This window comes from Falco rusticolus, chromosome 2 (genome assembly GCF_015220075.1).
Source record: "Falco rusticolus isolate bFalRus1 chromosome 2, bFalRus1.pri, whole genome shotgun sequence".
Taxonomy (NCBI): Eukaryota; Metazoa; Chordata; class Aves; order Falconiformes; family Falconidae; genus Falco; species Falco rusticolus.
The window spans coordinates 7,113,992-7,132,310 of NC_051188.1; the positions used below are offsets into that span (position 1 = coordinate 7,113,992).

Here is an 18,319-nt window from a genome sequence, read left to right on the forward strand (position 1 = left end):
CAGTTTAAAAAACCCTAACATTTTCTAGAACTTGTAGTTAAAGAGGTTTTTCTGATAGAATCAGCAATACTCTCTTTATAGGCTTGTATTTGCTGTTAGTTGGACTGTAAATACCTGAAGGATATATTAGAGTTGTTCAAATGGGCTGTTTAAAGAACACCCTGTGTAAGATTGCACATTGACAGTAGCCAATTCTACAGTTTTTCACCCAGTTTTAAGTGGGATACATAGATTTGGAGAAATCTGCCTTTTCCCACTAGCAGGAGGATGCCAGGAGCTGGGCAGGGTGCAGGGGAAATGAGGGTGTCATTTGCAGAGGGCTGTGAAATAGACTGTAATGCTGAGATTTAGCATCAAAAGTGGTACATAGAGAAGATAAAATCAGGGTTTTTTTAGTATTTCTGCTGATTCTTAATTATAGCCAGTCACTTGACATTCTTTTGGCAGTACTTTAGACCTGGAGTAGTTAAAAGCCCATTGCTATAGGTTAGGTATTAGAGACATGCATTCGTCTAAGAATGTAAAAGTTGTTGCTGTGATATGTAGTCTGTGCCCAGCTTTTTTCTACTAAAATGGTAGAAGCAGCTAAAAGCTGTTCTAACTCAGATTTTCAATCGGGGAGACTGTGTTTGCAAGGGGTTTGTTACAGTTGGTAGGAGGCCCAGAACTGGTGTAAGCTTGTCCTTTGGCTTCTTGAGAGTTGTAGCACATATGTCGTATACCATGTCTGAACCAGAGAACAGAAGGAGCGTTTCCAGATCCCCATGAGAGCGCTCCTTCACACGCACGCATGCTAAGAGCTCACTGACAGCGTGTCCTGCTTAAGTTTGCAAGTTTCAGTCTTTTAACTTGTTTTTGAGATCTTTTTTTTCCCCCCAGTTGTTTAAGGAGAACTATACAGGGTCCATTTCAAAAGTTTCCTTTTTTATAAATACAACACCTTTTTTTCCCTAAGGAGTGTATAGGTGACCTCTGACATGACCGATGCTGAACACTTCAATACATATTTGCAATTTGTGTATTCATTGGTTATGCTGGAAACAAACATTGGTCTTAGCTACTTAGTAAAAACATTGAGGGAATGTGATTATTTTTCTTATGTCCAGTCTTCGTCTTTCACCCCAAGAAATTAGTGTCTAAAAAAATGTGGTTTCTCCAAATCAGATTATTAAGTATCAGAGCATGCATTTTGATTACTGAGAATAATTATCACTTTAATTGATACCAAAATGAAGATAGTACACGGAACAGAAGATGGTTTTGAATCTTGCACTTCGAAAAGCACTGGGGTCTGTTTACAGTATCTTACCTGTATCTTGTTAAATGCTTGCAATAATCACTGAGCCCTTTGCTTTCATTCGTAAAGAAACTATACTATTGCAAAGTAATAGTTCTAATTTATGTTTTTATTATCACAGGGAAGCGGTTCTGTTGGTTAAAGTCTGATGACTTCTGGAGATACCGTAACTGCCTGTCTTGTAAAATACTTGCTCTGTGAGGATCTCTCAAGTGGGGGTGATTAAGGCAAGGGGAAGATGTCTGTTTTGAGGCAGAGTAGTACAAGAGCACCAGAGCACCACACAATACAGCAAGACTTTGAACTAAGGAAAACTAAACTAACTTTACAGAACAACCGCTGCGGAGGTAGCCTGTCTTTGCTGCTTCCCTGTACAAATCAGGCCGCTACTCCTGGTTACAGAGAAACAGAGTGCATGGTACTCCTGCTGTAACAACAGATTGTTAGGAAGAAGTAGACAAATGTGATGCGACTCCTTTAATACACTTTTCAGCAGTGCTAGACCATAAATTTTAAACCAATTCAATTATAGGGCTCAATGCTGAATTCTTAATTCTCATGAATAAATATTTCTGTGTTTATCTCGGGGATACTAGAATTTTGTTGAAGTATACATGACTCTTAACCAGTAATCCTACAGGTTTTACGGTTAAGACCATACGTCAGATTGAGATGATTGCTTCTGTAAAAAATTCCCAATTTCATTCTTAAACTGCAGAATACACTGAAGATACCTCATGCAGCAGGAAAATTAGTAATTTATATTGCTCTAGAACATAGTCGCCAATGTGAAGACAAGCCTGACTCATAAATGTTACTCTAGACCACTAATCTTAAAACTAGAGGTAGCTAAAATACCACAGGAACAGCACCAGCCATGTGAGGCTACTCAGCACAGTTTCTTGCTTCAGAAAAAGACTTAATTTCAAGGCAAACCGGTTAGAAGGACAAAGTGTGTTTTGACGAGATTTTTTTGTGGTTGTTTGATACATATGCTGGGATGTCTGACACTAGTATGACTCCTGATTGCTCTGTGATGATCGTGTTCTCTACAGTGTGCAGTGTGACCCTTGTAACAGCCCAAATGGGGCAATCTTGTGACAGAAATTCTGTGCTAGCAGAATGGAGAAATGTTCAAGGAGAAAAGCAGTCAGATTTTGAGGAATCTCTAGAAAAACCTTGCCTTGACACCCCTCTCCCCCTTTTTTAAAAAATCACTGTGGTTTGCATTATGAAGAAAAAATAAACTTTTTTTCCAATACTACTCATTTATACAGCTTCTAAAAGATGTGGCATCACCTTAGAGCCAAACATTAAGCAGTTTTTTCCCCTTTCCAAAGAAAAACACCTGTCCTTACAAAGCTGTTATTCATTCAGATGTATACACAAAGCTGGACATAATGAAAAACTTACCTTGCATTTACGTTCAGAACTGAAAAGTCTTAACTTTGTTTTTCTATTAAAAAAGACAGCAAGCAACAACTTCTTTCTTTGTTTATTATGGTTACTTATCCAAGGCAATTGAAATGTTGCTTAATTTCATGCTTCTAGCTCTTCAGGATCCCTGCTGGTAGTGTTCATCTGCTGCAGGATTTTGACATATATTCCATGATGTTTAGTGGCAAGATACAATCCAGTTAGAGCCTGCACAAGTACAATCAAACTCATCTTTCTAAAGACAGGCCGAGCAGTTGTGAGCCAGTAGCGTAATAGATTTTCTTTCCCTGGTAAGGGAGATGAAGAATACCTAAACAACATAAACAGGAGTAGAAACTTATTTTTTTTTTCCATCCAGTTTAGGTGTCGAGATTTAACATTAATTAGAAATACTTAGGTAGATATTCATTCTCTCCTTCCTCTCCTAAATTAAGCTCACCTGGTGGTCCTGAGCTGTCTGGATTAAATGCTGTAAAACATGCTGCCCATGTACTGAGTTCTCGCCGCCCCCTCACTGTGCTCTGGTCTAATCCACAGAATTACGCCTGCCGGGGAGCAGTGAGGTTCCCCAGCTGAGCAGCACTAAGCAGTGATCTTCACTGCCTGGCAGGACAGCAGCCACGATTTCACAATCCCAGGCACATCACAGGCGGCTTCTAAGGTTCCAGCTACACACAAGTGCTTTACAGTATATCGGTTCGCTGATCTTGTTTCACTTCGGAGGCTTGGTGTAGCTCTTAAGAACTTTGCCTTGTAATTAGATGACCTTAATGTAAATCTCCTTCTGCGTACTAAGAGTCTATGAGAAGCTAGGTGTGCGTAGACTAAAAATCCACAGAATTTAAACTGAGAACTGAACAACTGACCAACAAATCCATTTCACTCGTTGCAGGTTAATAAGACGTACCTGGCTGCAAGGCTTGCGTTCAGGGGGAGAGCCAGCAAAACAGGATAGAAGCCACCTATGACAGCCCCTGTTAATCCTCCTCTGACCACAGCGCAGACCTCACAGTTCAGGTCACCTGCACGACAAAGTATTTTACTGTCAATACCCACAGAGCTCCATGTCGATTTGTAAGCTGCGTGCAACAATATGGAAACAGGCACTTGACAGAAATGGCCCAGCTGTACAGGTATGCAAGAAATACTGAAAGAAGGACTCTTCCTTTTGCCAAGAAATCCAATCTCATTCCAACCTGTGAAGAATCTACCACTCCAAAGCTGACATTCAAATGAAATCATGCCGATGGGGAAACTGAATTGCTTTGTTGCAGCCACTTTTACGTGACTTTGAGTGAAAAATGCTAAAAATAAGTGATGTGTAAGAGAATTTTTTTTAAACATACCTAGATAAACATATGTATAGCCTTTTCCATTCAAATTCAACTCCCTGCTGCCCAATGCATTAGATCATGTTTTTCAAACCCTGCTTTACAAATTGAGGTTTTTCAAGACCACAACAGTTCAAGACCACTTTTCTGCAGAGAAGAAAAGCTCCTCTAGTGTTACATTGTGTACAGAAAGCAAATCCCTTTTGAAAACAAGAAGGAAGGAGTTTTTTTACCTGAAAATACAGGCTCACGCACAAAAACTTCATAAAACGCTGCTGTTGAAAGAAATGGAATAATAGCCATTGGCAAAGAAGACACGAAGGAAGCCTTTCTGACATGCAGAATGTTCCTGAATAAGGTATTTGCTGCTATACCGCATAAGCTTGAATTTGCTGCAAGGAAGTATGTTCCATGATTACAAACGTTCCTGCAAAAGTAGGAAAATTGCTTCAGCAATTGAGAACTGTGAAAATGTTTGGTTTACTCGGTGCTACAATCCATTTTTGAATATCCTACAATAAGAGATAAAAGATCTAAGGCTCTCACTGGTGCAAAATGGAGAGTAACTGCTTTCAAAAGCAACCACTACCATCCTTCGCTATGCGCTCAAGTTCACGCACACCTCAAAAATGAAGTGATGGAAAGACTGAGAAGCCTTTTCTAAAATTATTATTTTTTTAAATGGCTAATGGAAACTTCATGAAACTTGTTCTCCTAATCAGCATGTTTCTAAAGAGATTTTCTGAAAAGAAATAAAAAAATATATGAAATCACAGCTGGCTTCTGTAATCAGCCTTGTTTCTAGCCTGCTTACCCAAAAGTATAAATGAAGTTCCAACATAAGAGCTTACAGAACAGATCAGGTGGGACAACTATGGCAAATGAGATTTTACAATAACGATCTCAGCAGCTGCTGGCAGATCATTTGTAGGGATCCTGTAGGCTGAAGGGCTGTGGGCCTTCCTTGCATGCATAGAACACATGAATTTAAAATCCTACCTTGCTAGGAGGTTATGCTAGTTAAAGGCTACAGAAGTCCAACATACTGGTTTACAGAACTGGAGCTTCTGTTTTTTTCCCTTAATAACAGAGGGACTGGATTCCGTTATCTACTACATTTTTAACATACTGTTTGGAGCAGCTACTCCTGCTGCGATCTGCAATATGGTGAAAGCAGAATAGAACAGTCTGGTCAGAGATAGTCAGCATTTAATATCTTGACAAACAGTTCCCATTTGAGTACATTCCATCACAGCAGGTAACTCAAGAGAGGGAACGGGAAAGCATGCCAGTTTTTCAAGCCTGATGAACAGTTTGTGATTTATGTCATTTGACTCACCGAAGGAAGCTGTGCATTATCTTTAGCGTTATACCTGGCACAGTCAGTTGATTAGTGGAAACAACTCTTTGCTTTGAGTTTCCACAAATCCAGAATTCCAGAAATGACAACTATTGCCAGGGAAAGCAATTAACTGGAAGGCACACCGATCCTGATGCTGTGCCAGTATTATTATGTTAGAAGTGTATTTTAAAATGTGTCACAAGTTGGATTTATCACTAAAGCCCCCCCCCCAAAATAAAATGCTTAACTGGTCACAAAATTTATGCTAGACCAAATGTCATTGATTTGCAAAATTATCAAACGTGACAATCTATAAACCATTTAGCTAAAATACATGATTTTAAAAAATATACCTACTTAAAATTCTTCTGCATTTTAGTGCTTGGAGTAACATTAAGCACTGACCCAATCATACAAGAAAATACTTCTAGAGATGTAGATGCTAATCTTGCAAAACTGAAAACATTAAAAACTTCTGACATCAGTGACACCAACTATTCCTCATTCTGAGTAGGAAAATACTTTCATTCGTGGTACATACTAGATTTTCAAACCTGAAAATAAACTACTAACAATTCTGATGCTGAACAGCTAAAAAACTTCACTGGTTAGATATCTCTCTTGACCTTATTTAAGAGCCAAGTTTCTTTTTTTGTGTTTTGTGTTTTGTTTTAAAAAGAAATTTGTTTTTCATATCACCATTCTCCCAATACTGGATGTCTTTCACAGAATGTCCCCAGAGCAGTTTCGGCAAACCAGCCTTTTCATTCTGTTGGTACGTTTACAATCAGACATTGAAATGCATTTGTGCATACACATAAATACGGAGGATCCATATGAAAATCTAGGAATATGTAATAAAAATAATAATTCAACAATAAAATTTAGCTATATAAAATATAAAAAATGTATAATAATAAAAATATTTAAGAATCCAAAAGAGAGCAAATTAATGTACCCAGAAGCAACAGAATCTACTCAGGCATACTGATGTACAGAACTGCTACACTGCACAAAAGGAAAGAAAGGGAGAAAGATGGAAGGTTTCTGTTTTGGGTTTTTTTGTTGCTTTTTTGTTGTTTGTTTGGGGGTTTTGTTTGTTTTACACACTAGCTCCCTAGTGTTAAAAACGAGCTTTGGCAAACAGGAACTCTCAGTCTGACTGCAGCATGCTTCCTCTTCCCTTCCAGCCATCAGTGACCTGCCCTTCAGATATATAAACTTAAAAGTCCTGCCAGAGCAGTTTCAAATAGAGGTGCATGTCTCTGGCAACTATTTCTTTCCAAGGCCCAGCAGTCCATAAGTACTATGGCTTCTATCAAGATGTTACCCCATCGCTGAGGTATCTGCCTCCCGCTCAGCTCCCCAGCTCTTCTGGGGGAGAAGAAGCGGTCTAAGTTGAATGTGAGGGCAGCAGTTCCTGCACAAAGCTGCACCACTGACTGTAACAGGAGGGATAAAGCCTTGGTGCTTTTCTTTGTCACTTGTGTGGGGAGGCCCTGTGTTACTACCAGCAGTTTGTTTAGCCAGCAATTTAATCCTATTTACAAAAAAAAACCACACAAAAAGCCACAATAAAAGAAGCTTCTGATTACTCATAATGATACAGACTTTATCCAAGGTGATACACGCATGCAAACGGCTCCTTACAGAACCAGCTCGGGTCCAGTAAGGTTTTGCAGTGAAATGCAGTATCACAAAACACAAAAAAGTGGTCTGTGAGGCCCAGAAAGTATTTAGTTGGTTTTGTGATGCACAGAATGCCACTGGTGAGCCTGCATGGCTCCGGCTGGCTTGTCCACCACCACCACCTGGATACCTGTCTCGCCTCCCTGAAATGGGGAGCAGTGCAGAGCAAAATGCAGAAACCAGCAGGTTGATGCTCAGTCAGTTCTGGCCCCAGGCCAGCCCTTCTGGACACAAGATGACTCCTGCAGAATCTCAAGAGTGCATTGCCTTATGCTCTCCAACACTTCTGTTTCCTAGAAAATTTATTAGCTTTAGCCCAGGACTGTATGAATGCTCAGAGCCAGTCAGGACTGATCAGCCATCCCAGAACCTCAAGCACTGGGGAGCACATGCCAGAAACCGGCTAAGCAGGACCAGAAATTAAAAGTGAACTAAACATATAAAAAAGCAAAACAAGTTTTCTGTTCTGGACAATAATAAGCATCTTCACAATTAAAATATTCTTATAACTGCAAGGAAGATTTGCAGTACAAGAGTAAGGGAAAAGTGAAGCCTCTCAAAAGACTTGAAATGCTCGATGCACTTATCTTCATTTATTTTACTAGCACTTACTGATCTGCTTTAGGAAGCTCATCGAGCATCTTTTGTATGACTTCCATCCGCTTAAATCTTTCCAAATATAGTCTCTGCTGCGGAGAATCAAGTTCAAGAAACTCTCTTCCTGTCATCTTCAAGTCCTGGATCATAAGGAACAAACAAACAAATGTAATCAAAGTTACACAGCCCCAGTATGTATCAAATAAACATTTAGACTCTTGCCACTATGCACAAATGCATTTCCTATTTTTCATGGCAGTTTTCAGATGCAAGGGGCACAATCCAGCTACAGAGGTCTATGATATTTACAACCTCATGAACCCTAACAAACTGCTTTCTTTAGTGATGTTGCAGCTATGGCTTGACAATTGCTTTAAGCCAACTTAAGTATTCGCTGTGATGAAAACAGACAGTCTCACCCTCCAGATACTCCTGCCTGAGCACCTCCAACCCTGGGGCCATACAGCAGCTTAGATCAGGAAGCACAGAGATGAAAACTGCTCAGAAGAACAATGGGCAGTGCACTTGTTTTTTCCAGCTGGATCACCTTCTAACACAATGATCCCTAATGCCTGCAGCACAAGGGAGGACATTAACTGAACTTTGGGCTTTTGGTAATATTGCAGGTTTAAATTGACTTAACCTTCAAATAGAACCATAAGAAAAAACCCCAAATAAATCCATACTTGGTAAAGATTTAAAGAAACCATGAAGATATCTACTCTTCTTTCATATTCCACAAATAAGGACTTTTTTTAATTGGTACTCTTAGCCAGAGACGTACATCAAGTGACAAAGCATACAGTTGTGTTGGGTTTGCGTGGCAAGGTTTTGGTAGCGGGTGGGCTACAGGGGTGGCTTCTATGAGAAGATGCCAGAAGTTGCCCCCATGCTGGACAAAGCCAGTGCCAGCCGGCTCAAAGACAGACCTGCCACCAGCCAAAGTTGAGCCCACCAGTGACACTGGTAGTACCTCTGGGATAACATATTTAAGAAGGTGGGGGGAATATGGCTGCTGTACAACAGCAACAGCAGCTGGAGAGAGGAGTGAGGATACATGAGAGAAAAAAGTCTGGAGACACCAAGGTCAGGGAATAAGGAGGGGGAGGAGTCGCTCCAGTGGCTGGAGCACAGGCTCCCCAGCAGCCCACAGGGAAGTCCCCGGCAAGGCAGATTGTGCCCCTCAGCCCACGGGGGAGGGGCTCCCCCCCCCACAGACTGGGGAGAGCCCCATGCTGGGGCAGGGGGTGCCCGCAGAGGGCTGTGAACCCGCGTGACAGCCCACACTGGAGCTGGCTCCTGGCAGGGCTTGTGGCCCTGTGGAGAGAAGCCCAGGCTGGGGCAAGTTTGTTGGCAGGGCTTGTGCCCCTGCAGGGGACCCACACTGGAGCACTCTATGAAGAACTGCTGGCTGGGGGAAGAACCCACAGTGGAGAAGTTCGTGTTAGACTGTCTCCTGTGGGAAAGACCCCGCATTGGAGCAGGGGAAGGACACGAGTCCTCCCCTAGAGGAAGAAGGAGCAGCAGAGACAAAGCATGATGAGCCGGCTGCAACCCCCATTGCTTGTCCCCCTGCGTTGCTGTCAGAGAAAAGGCAGAGAAATCAGGAGTGAAGTTGAGCCTGGGAAGAAGAGAGGGGTGGGGAGGAACATGTTTTAAGATTTGGTTTCACTTCTCATTACCCTACTCTGACTTGACTGGCAATGAATTAAATTAATTTCCCCACAGTCTGTTTTGTCCACAGTGGTAACTAATGAGTGATCTGCCTGTCCTTATCTTGACCCATCAGCTTTAACCATCCGTTTTCTCAGTGTCCTACTGATGGAGGGGGGCTCAGAGAGCGGCTTGGCAGGCACCTGGCAGCCAGCCAAGATCAACCCACTGCAACAGCTTTCGCTTAAACCTGGTATTTAGCCATTCAAATGCTTTTTCTAAGTGCCTTTCCCCAGAGGAAAGTTTCCCAGACCTACTCTGCTAGTCATACTTACCTTCAACGCCTTTTATAATCTGAAAGCTGCGTTCTAAGGCCTGTCTACAGGCTGGTGTTCAATTTGCTTCAGGCCCGGCGGGACGTGGGGGAGCGGGGAGCAGCAGGCAGGCCCTCACCCGGCACCAGCGGGCCTCTGCCTGCCGTGGGCCTCTCGCTTCTGCCCCGTCTAGGAGGAGGGTCTCCGAACCTGCTCTTGAGGTAAACCACAGGCATTACGCCATGAAGCTGTAGCGACCCGTGAAGTACGTGGGACCGGCCCTGACCCCCCCGCAGGTCGCTGTAAGGCAGCTGGAGGTTCCCAGCCCCCCCGGGGCCCGGTTCAGGGCAGAAGCTTTTACAGCGGGAGGCTGCGGCTCACCCCCCCCCCCCCCCCCCCCCCCCCCCTCCCCTCCCCCTATAGCCGTTACCAGCCGTTAGCGACCGCCGTTAACCCTCCAGGCGCCGGCCCCACCGCGCTCACCCTCCCGGCCTTCCCGCCGAGGCCAGGCTCCGAGCCGCACGACCTTGAGCCGCTCCCGCCCTCACCGAGCCGTGCCGCCGCTCCCGCCAAGGCGGCCCCACCGCCTACAACATGGCTCCTCCCACCTCACGGCCCCCGCATGGGCGCCGCCATCTTACCCGCTCACGTGACCCAGGGCTTCAGAGGACACCTGTGATTGGGCGTCCCCCGCCCACCCAGCATGGCGGCTTCCGATTGGCTGCGAGCCGCCGGGCGGGGGGTCAGCGCCCGGCCCGGTTGCTCGTTGCTAGGGGCGGCGGATGGCGGCGGTGGCGGCGGCTCCTCCATGGAGACGGGGCTAAGCGGGGACCCTGCAGCCGGCGGCCGGGACGCGGGGACTCCCCCTAGCGGAGCGAGGAGCCTTCGATGGGGGGAGGCCCAGTCCTCGGGGTAACCCGCTGACCCCCTCCCCTCACCCAGGCCTCAGCACCCCGCACCGGGCGCTGCCTGCGCGCCGCCCCCCCCTCCCCTCAGCCCTGCGCCCCCTTCCCGCTTGCCCCCCTCAGCCCCTGCATCGCCCCCTCCCGCCTGGCCGCCCCCTTCCCTCTCCGCCAGCCCCTTTGTGCTCCCCGTCCTGTCCCCATCTAGCCCCTCTCGTCCCGGTCGCGCCTCGCTCCGCCCCACCTCCGTCCCCTCCCTCATCCCCTCGGCTCCTGCCTCCTGCCTGTCCCTCGGCACCCCGGGGGATACCGGCCTCGCCCTGAAACCGAGCCCCGCTCCCCCCGTTCACCTGCACGCCACCCCGTCCCCCCAGCCGCCGAGGCAGCCCCCCCCTCCCCCCCCCCCCGCCGGTCCCGCTCGCAGCAGGCGGCAGCCCGGCCCCTTTGGGACGGGGAGAAGCGAGGTGGGAGGGGGGGGTCTCTGCTCGGAGGGGCGCGGGGGCAGATCCCGACTGTGAACATCAAAGAGCAAACCAGAGCCGTCCCCTTCACAAATTACAGTTTCCATCTCCTAAAGAAGAGGATGCAAAGCAAAGCCCTGTCATGTGCATCACAGCTCCTCATGCGGGGAAGGGAAGCCTTTGGAGCTTGTTCACCTTTTCCATACTTTTTCTTAGCGAGCTAGATGAGGAAAATCTATCCCGTTTCTGTTTCTCTTTTTGCTTTTCCAGAAAAAGGGGGAGAGAGAGAGAGGCTCGTATTGAAGCCAACCAGCTGCGCTTCTGAGTGGGAAACTCTGGACTGATCTCATGGCTTGCTTTTTATTTCATTAATACTTCATTATCTCTGAAAATGAACCTTTTGTGAAGCTCTTCTCCTAACTCTCCTTATTCCTCTTTCACGAGGTGGCTGCTGTGCAAGGGAAGAAATGGCACGAAGTAAATGACTCCAGTATAAAGCAATCTGCTTTGCCAAAGTGCCCAGTGAGCACTGTCACTTTAATAATTCCAGGTCAAGGGATTGCTTTCCTCATTTTCAATCCTCTCTTTTAATACATGGGAGGATCAGAGGGACATTAAAGACCGTAAGGCTGGGTGGCTTGCAGATAATAAATATGAAAGTGACTGGCCAGTGACTTCTGTTGGGTAAGAGGGTGATATCTGAAGGCTGTTGTCTGGTGAGGAAAAAGGGACCTTTTCAGTCTGCTCTGTAGTCATCTAATACATAGCTAGCAAAATTCATTCAAGAAGTGAAAGAAGTTAAAGAGTCACTTTGGATTGGTTTTGTCTTCCTCCTTATTTGGATTATTTGGGCAGTTTTGTCCTGCAAATAATATGTTTTTGAGCATGTACAGGTGGAATATTAAGACAGCTGCCTAGAGATGGACTGTGCCTTAATTGTATTACACAAAATATTTTAATTTTCAAACTTTGCTGCCAGAAGAGGAGTTATAATAAGGTTTTATATTGCCAAGGAACATTTCTCTTGTATTTTTATAGATTCAAATATATTTTAAAGAAATTGAGAACATCTTTTAAAAAAATCAAAAAGCTTTTTTTTCCCCCCCTTTTTTTTTCCTCTCTCATTTGTGGGAAGCATCGGAAGGCCAATACAAGAAAACAGCAAGTATTGATAGAAATGAAGATTGAAGCTGCATTTCTTAACTGAACTGTAAAAGTGTTTTGCAATAGATAGCCAGTTCCTGACCTCGCAAAGTTCCAGTAGTACATCGTTAATACCTGTAAATAAGTGCTTGCAACCAGATTCGGGAGTAGGAAGAAGAATGCCAGTCAAGAAGAAAGGTGGGCTATGAAGCTTCATATCTCATATTGCGTCTTTGTTTTGTTAGATTGTTGTTTTCTAGTTCTTACAATTTCAAATTAAAAGTGTTTTAATGGGGGATTTAAATTCTTTTTCTTTTGCGCTGAAAATGGGAGAAAAATCTGTGCACTTACAACAATAATTTTTAAATGTATTTTTATGCTATGTTTTAAGACTTGTCATGTCAAATTTGGCCTCAAGTACTTATTTTGTAAAGATCAACCATCAGAGATCTTGAACAGACATCAAGAGAAAAGCTTGGCATTTAATTTTGTGAGAAGCCTTTCTTACAAATGCTAATGAATTTTAAAAACATAGGTTTAGTCTATTATCTATTCTTTACATGTTTGGCGGATAAACATCAGCCATCAGTAGCAGCATAAATAAATAACAAAGTTTCAAGGCTAATTTTAAATAGAAGTTGCTACAGTTGTGTTTTGAAGGCAATTTGAAAGTGTTTTTTGAAAATGTGATTTTAGCTAACTTTAATTTCCACTATTTAATACAATGTAAAAGTACTGTCTTTATGATGGTAGTATGGCAGCATTTAAGAAAAGATAACCAGCCTTTTGATTTGCCCCTTCTCTCCTAAAGTTTGTGATTACAGCAGGTATAGAAGCAGCTTTGGAAATTGTGGTTTCCAGTGTCCAAACAAGAACTGGAGAATATACGAGGGCAAATTCTTACTCTGAAAACACTTGCAGACCTTAGGTTATTTCTGGTTCCTTGCAAATCCAACACCAATTTAAAATTTCAGAATATGCTAACAGAATAAATAGCATATGAATCTTTTCTATTTGACTCATCTATCTGGATGTCCCTGGGTCTGATATATCCCTGGATCTGATGATACCAAAACGTGGGAGAAGGAGCAAAAAGTGAATGTTACACAACAGAAATGGGAATGTAGTCGATGTGACTACGGATTCTTTTCCTTGTAGGAATAACCCTTCAGTGTCAGTTATGAGTTAATATTTATTATGTAAATAACGATAAAGCCACACAGATTTCTAGAATTATTTTCATACAAAAACCATAAATGGGATTTTGTGACTGTATTTTAACATAACAGTGTATAAATGAATTTTCAAAACAGAAATATTTTAATGTATCATATTGTTATTCCTGTAATTGCTTACAGTTATGTGTAGTAAAGACGGGAATGAATATGGAGGAGTACCATCCCTTAGTAATTCATCCTGCTGTGTTGTAAATGTGTCATCCTGGTGTACTGGTGTGGCTTGCATACTCTACCTGTTTACAGAAGGAAAATTAAGACTGTCTTCATATTTTAAGTCTTAATCCTGAATTAGGTGATTTACACTAAGGATGTTTCTGTGCTGGATGTTGAGCTGTAATTCAGTTTCAAAATAGTTGCTGTAGGATTTTGGGGGTGAAATCTGATGGGCTCCTTTGTGCAGGAAGTTAGATTGGCAATCATAGTGGTCCCTTCTGGCCTTAAAAACCCGGTTTTCCTAGTTTTTTCAAGACAGTCTGGGTCAGTCTGAATGTACATCAAGGCTTTAATTTCTTCTTCTGTTTTATGAGGATATGTATTTTGACAATTTTAAGGTAGAAACCCAAGAGACCCAAATATCCTCCTTGAAATACTTTAAACTGTCACATCAGTCAGTGGACTGAAGTTTCCAGTGTGAATGTGTTTGAGTATTAAAAGGATATTGTTAAAAATGCATTTAAGCATGTAAATTGCAGGATTAAAAATGTTAGCGAATCAGCGACTTTATTATTATTTTGAATGACTTAATTTGTCTCGTTCATGCAATAGACTTTAACTTTCTAAATGTAATTAAAAGCATGCTGGCAGCTTGAAACATGCTACCATTAAAAAAAATAAATCTGCTTTTGTTACAAGCAATCTCTATTACTCCTGTGAATATTAGGGAGATTGAGGGTTCTTTTCCCTTGTCCCATCCCCCCCCCGTCCCCCATTTATTTGCCTTATGCTTTTGACAGCACTTCATGTCTAACTGGTTTTGTATTTCTGTTGATGATTTATTTTCCCTTTCTGGTCTTGTATATTTGGGAGTTCATGCCCTACTGTCTTTCCCACCCGTGCTATCTGTAGAAATCTGAGTGGCATACTCTCTTCTAGGCTGGGCAAAAGTATGTAGTTCGGTAGCAGCATTAAGGACAGGATTATCCCTCTCTCTTTCAGCATTTCTTTATGTGTTGCTATTTTGGATTTGATCAAAATATTGCCCTAAAATCAGTTTTTACACAGAAACCTATAAAAGCAACTTTTAAAGTATCCTGATATTTATCACTGGAAGTCGTTACCAAACACTTCTTTCTTTGGCATTGACCGGTTGTGGGTCTTTCTAAAGAACAGTGAATGAATGCATTTTGAGAATTTGCCTTTGAAAGAGCTCTCACATCCAGTATTGGTCTTCAAATGTCTCATAGCTTTGGACCTAAATTAAACTTTACCTTACAGCTTGAAGTGATGCCTGCTATCTTGCTTTTAAAAGTCTAGGCCTGTTTAGTCAGGGAAAAAATAATTTACTTAATAGTAAAACCATATAATTAGGAGGAAGCATTGATTTCTTATGCATGTGGAAAAAAAGGCTTGCTCCTGGTTCTGATCATGTTTGTGTCTGTATGTGATTGCCCTTGCCTGATGTGCTAGAGTGAACAGATTTTGTTTTCTTACTTCATTCTGGAGTGCAGTAAGGCTCCACGTTCCCAAGAATATTCACAGGGTTGGCATGCCTGCTGCCGGTGTCAGCAAAAAGACAAAAAAGAGAAGCAAGGCTGGAAAGGGAGAATGGAGTACGCTGCAGGCGCTGAGTGTGCTCCCTTTAGATAATTGTATGGATTATTGCACTACTGCTGCGTGATTAAACAAACAGCTATTCTCTTTGGCTTTTGGTCGCTCATCTTGCACTTAAGTACACTTAAAATTTTAAGTCTAACCAGACATTTGATTTTTAGTTGCAAAATTATTTGTTGGACAGTGCCATTTAGAAATGAATCGAGATGAAGAAATTTGAATAAATACATTCGTTATTTTCACTTAATTTTTACTTTACTTTCACAAACAAACTAGGATATGTATGAATACAACTATTTGTAACAAATTCATGGAACTTCTTGAGGAAAGCTTTGTTTCAAAGTGAAATAGTACTACCATACAGAAGAAGTGAGGTCAGGTTACTAACTGAAGTCATGGTTTTATGTGTTTATAGCTGTCTCCCTCCCTCCCTCCCTAAGTTACTTAGCAGAGTTGATTTCTGTTCACTGTAAGGGACTATATTTAGATCTGTAATTGCATGTATTTTGGATTCATCTGTGGAAGAGTTAAAGAGCATAAAATGTTACTGTAATTCATTCATGCCTTTCACAGTGATGGAAAGAACTAAATAACTCCATGCTCCTCTGTGATGGAGACCAGATTCCAGTTTTGGAGCCCTGCTTGTGATTCACACGGATAGCAGGAACACCTGCATCTAGATGCCTTGCTGCACATGTGCTTCTAAACTAACCCTGTCATCATCTTTACGCATCTAGTTATGTCTAAGCAGTCAGAGATGCTTGAATGTTGGGATTTACACTGCCCTCATCCCGCTTTCCGTCTCTGAGAGTGAGAGGAAATGTATCTTTAGCCAGATGAAACCTCTGGGCTGCTATTAATATCATCTTGACTCACTCAACCTTGTAGCCAGTTTATAAAGGCATGCTGATTGTGTTCATCATGGAATAATTTTTTTCATCATACCTCTAACATTAAGAAATGCTTTCAAGGACATGTTTTAATAAGCCTATCAGTGTCAAGAATCAAAAAGTCTCAATCTGATCCCATGCAGACCAACTTCTGTGCCATTTTGAAGGATCTGACAGACATGACTTAGGAGATGCTAGATATTTTAGTGGTAATGCTAACTTTATGTGGCTGCTCTGTTGAAAGGAAGGGGTCTAAAACCGACTCAGCGGAAACTTTTAAAGCAAAGTTCATAAAGGACCAGACAAAGCTAGCTCCCATTAATGCACTGGAGTTCTTCATGCCCTAAATCTCTTTACAACTAGCAACTTCTTTTTAGATATTAAAATTTAAATTTAGGATCATAACTTTTTGTGCCCAGAAATCTTAGTGAATGGAGTTGTCGGCAGGAAATCCAGCACGTATTGGAGATTTTTCTTTCCTGTTTACTTCTAGTAAGTCATTGGTATTACAGGCTTTTTGTCCTTGCAGTTGCTGAATAAATATTCTGAAATAAGTACATGGCTAAAAGGCCACATTTTCCCCTCCAAAACTGTTCAGCTATCCTTCAGTTTTTACACTGGGTGCAGTGCAAAGTTGTAGATCATGTTTACAGACTGTGGAAAGAATAATTTTAGACTTCCAAGGGTTAAAAAACCAAGTGGCAGAAAATTGCTATCTAAACTTTGCCAATTTTCACCATAAAGCTTTGATTTGAAGATGTAGCTGATTTTATGGCAGTAATCTTTGTCCAGCCACACATCATTTCCCCTGTGAGAAACAGTGAGATGCTTTGCACACAAAAGGACTATAGGAGCAGGCATTATACAGAACAAGTCTTTGTTGTGTAAAGGCAAGCTGCAAAGTGAAGTGGGCTCTGGACTCAAACTAGTGACATTTACATTATTTTTCCAGCTCCAACATTATTCTGCTATTTGTCAGATGTTTAATGCAGATCCATCCCATTTTAGTTGCCTTACCTGTGCAGGGTGCCCAGCTTGTCCTGGAGGGCTGCTTTGGTCAACAGAAAGAGATGCACCTTCAAAGGGCATTTTAACCCACCTAAGATCTCAATTGCCTTCTTGACAATTGTCATCTTCTCTCTCCCCATAGACCGTGGAGGGAACATAGGGTAACCACATTAACTCACTTGCCTCAGTTAGATGATGTCTCAGTCTCTCATAGAAATTCTAGTGGAAAAACCATCTCCTTATCTGAGATATTTATGACAGCTGACGTTGTGTGTTCTAAGAGTGCTATAAATTAATGCTATTCATTATTTTTGTGGGGAAAAAAGTGTTATAAATTATTGTACTGTTAGTCACTAGAACTGGAGGCAACCGTAGTGGTGGTACAGACACAAGAGGCAGCTGTGCATCCTCTCCTCCATTCCAGTTAAGTGCATATTGCACTCAGTAGAAGTAATGGTGTCTTGCATTATAAGCATTCTTTTTTTTTTTCCCTTCTCATCCTCTCTTCTTTCCCTCTGAATTTGTTCCAGATGGCCAAGTTAGATGTCAGAGGGTGACCACGGAGAGAAAGCTGAATTTGTAACTAGTGGCCAAATGGGATAAAAGATGATTTTGCAGTCCCTGCTTCAGCAAAATGAGGAAAATCTGCCTTGCTCAGATTTGCATATTTTCATCAGGTCATACCAGGTTCTTGCTTCTTACCAGTATTTAGGGTCTGTTTCACTATGGTATCTTCTTGTATTTACTGTAAATTAAAACAGACAACGTCTTTATAAAAATAAAGATCATGTTTTCTTTTGCCATATTCATCCGAGAAACAGCCAGTGAGTCTGCCTTGACATGATCGGTGATGACAGTAGTAACCAACGTACAAAATATGTGAAGAAACAATTTGCCTTTTAATGGCTGTGGTCTAGAGGACCTTCTGTGGCATTAAACTCTCTTACCAGGACAAATCAGTGCAAATGTCCTCAAGTCGTTTTTCACTTTTGGGATGAAGGGGTCAGTGCTTTCCTCAAAATACATTTATCAGGGAATTGAATCATGTAGTTTCCTGGAAAGAGGGAATCTGGACAATTGATGGTTTTACAAACAGAAACCAGGATTTTATGTTTTACAATGCTCTTCTCGCCCCTGGCTGTATGGCATCTATCACATTATGCTGTAGTGGAATAATTCAAGTCACCTTCTAATTCAGTCCTAGGTGTTGTGTACTACAGTAATACTGCCTTGCAGATGGATGTCTG

General features: G+C 42.4%; 2 protein-coding genes across 13 annotated transcripts in view; one reads left to right on the top strand and one right to left on the bottom strand.

The window, feature by feature from the left end:
- Positions 1-2,775: 2,775 nt before the first annotated feature.
- LOC119143266 (transmembrane protein 126A-like) lies at positions 2,776-10,302 on the bottom strand. 5 transcript variants are annotated; one of them, XM_037377363.1, is made up of 6 exons: positions 10,209-10,302; positions 9,682-9,870; positions 7,709-7,833; positions 4,299-4,492; positions 3,642-3,756; positions 2,776-3,044 (listed from the first exon to the last, which is right to left on the bottom strand). In XM_037377363.1, the coding sequence occupies exons 3-6, from the start codon at positions 7,822-7,824 to the stop codon at positions 2,837-2,839; spliced, it is 633 nt and encodes a 210-aa protein (XP_037233260.1). In that variant the 5' UTR covers positions 7,825-7,833; positions 9,682-9,870; positions 10,209-10,302; the 3' UTR covers positions 2,776-2,836. The 5 variants fall into 5 exon arrangements, with proteins under 5 accessions (XP_037233260.1, XP_037233259.1, XP_037233261.1 ...); XM_037377362.1 differs by having other exon boundaries at positions 10,187-10,288; XM_037377364.1 differs by having other exon boundaries at positions 9,682-9,875; positions 10,209-10,282.
- A 3-nt stretch (positions 10,303-10,305) lies between these two features.
- DLG2 (discs large MAGUK scaffold protein 2) overlaps positions 10,306-18,319 on the top strand; it is a 1,049,324-nt gene continuing 1,041,310 nt past the window's right edge. For 7 of the 8 annotated variants that reach the window (XM_037377356.1, XM_037377333.1, XM_037377335.1 and 4 more), the window contains exons 1-2: positions 10,306-10,572; positions 11,294-12,364. In XM_037377356.1, coding sequence (XP_037233253.1) covers positions 12,346-12,364 — 19 coding nt within the window. In that variant the 5' untranslated portion in view covers positions 10,306-10,572; positions 11,294-12,345. Of the gene's footprint in view, positions 12,365-18,319 lie in introns of all 8 variants that reach the window. The other variant, XM_037377334.1, reaches the window with a different exon arrangement.

What these genes read in the sequence shown, in the direction of transcription:
- LOC119143266 (XM_037377363.1), bottom strand. Translation starts at nt 7,824, where the DNA reads ATGACAGGAAGAGAGTTTCTTGAACTTGATTCTCCGCAGCAGAGACTA. An exon ending in GAGCTTCCTAAAGCAGATCA is followed by an intron (nt 4,493 to 7,708) that starts GTAAGTGCTAGT and finishes CTACTTTTGCAG; the next exon opens with GAACGTTTGTAATCATGGAA. An exon ending in AACGCAAGCCTTGCAGCCAG is followed by an intron (nt 3,045 to 3,641) that starts GTACGTCTTATT and finishes TATGTTGTTTAG; the next exon opens with GTATTCTTCATCTCCCTTAC.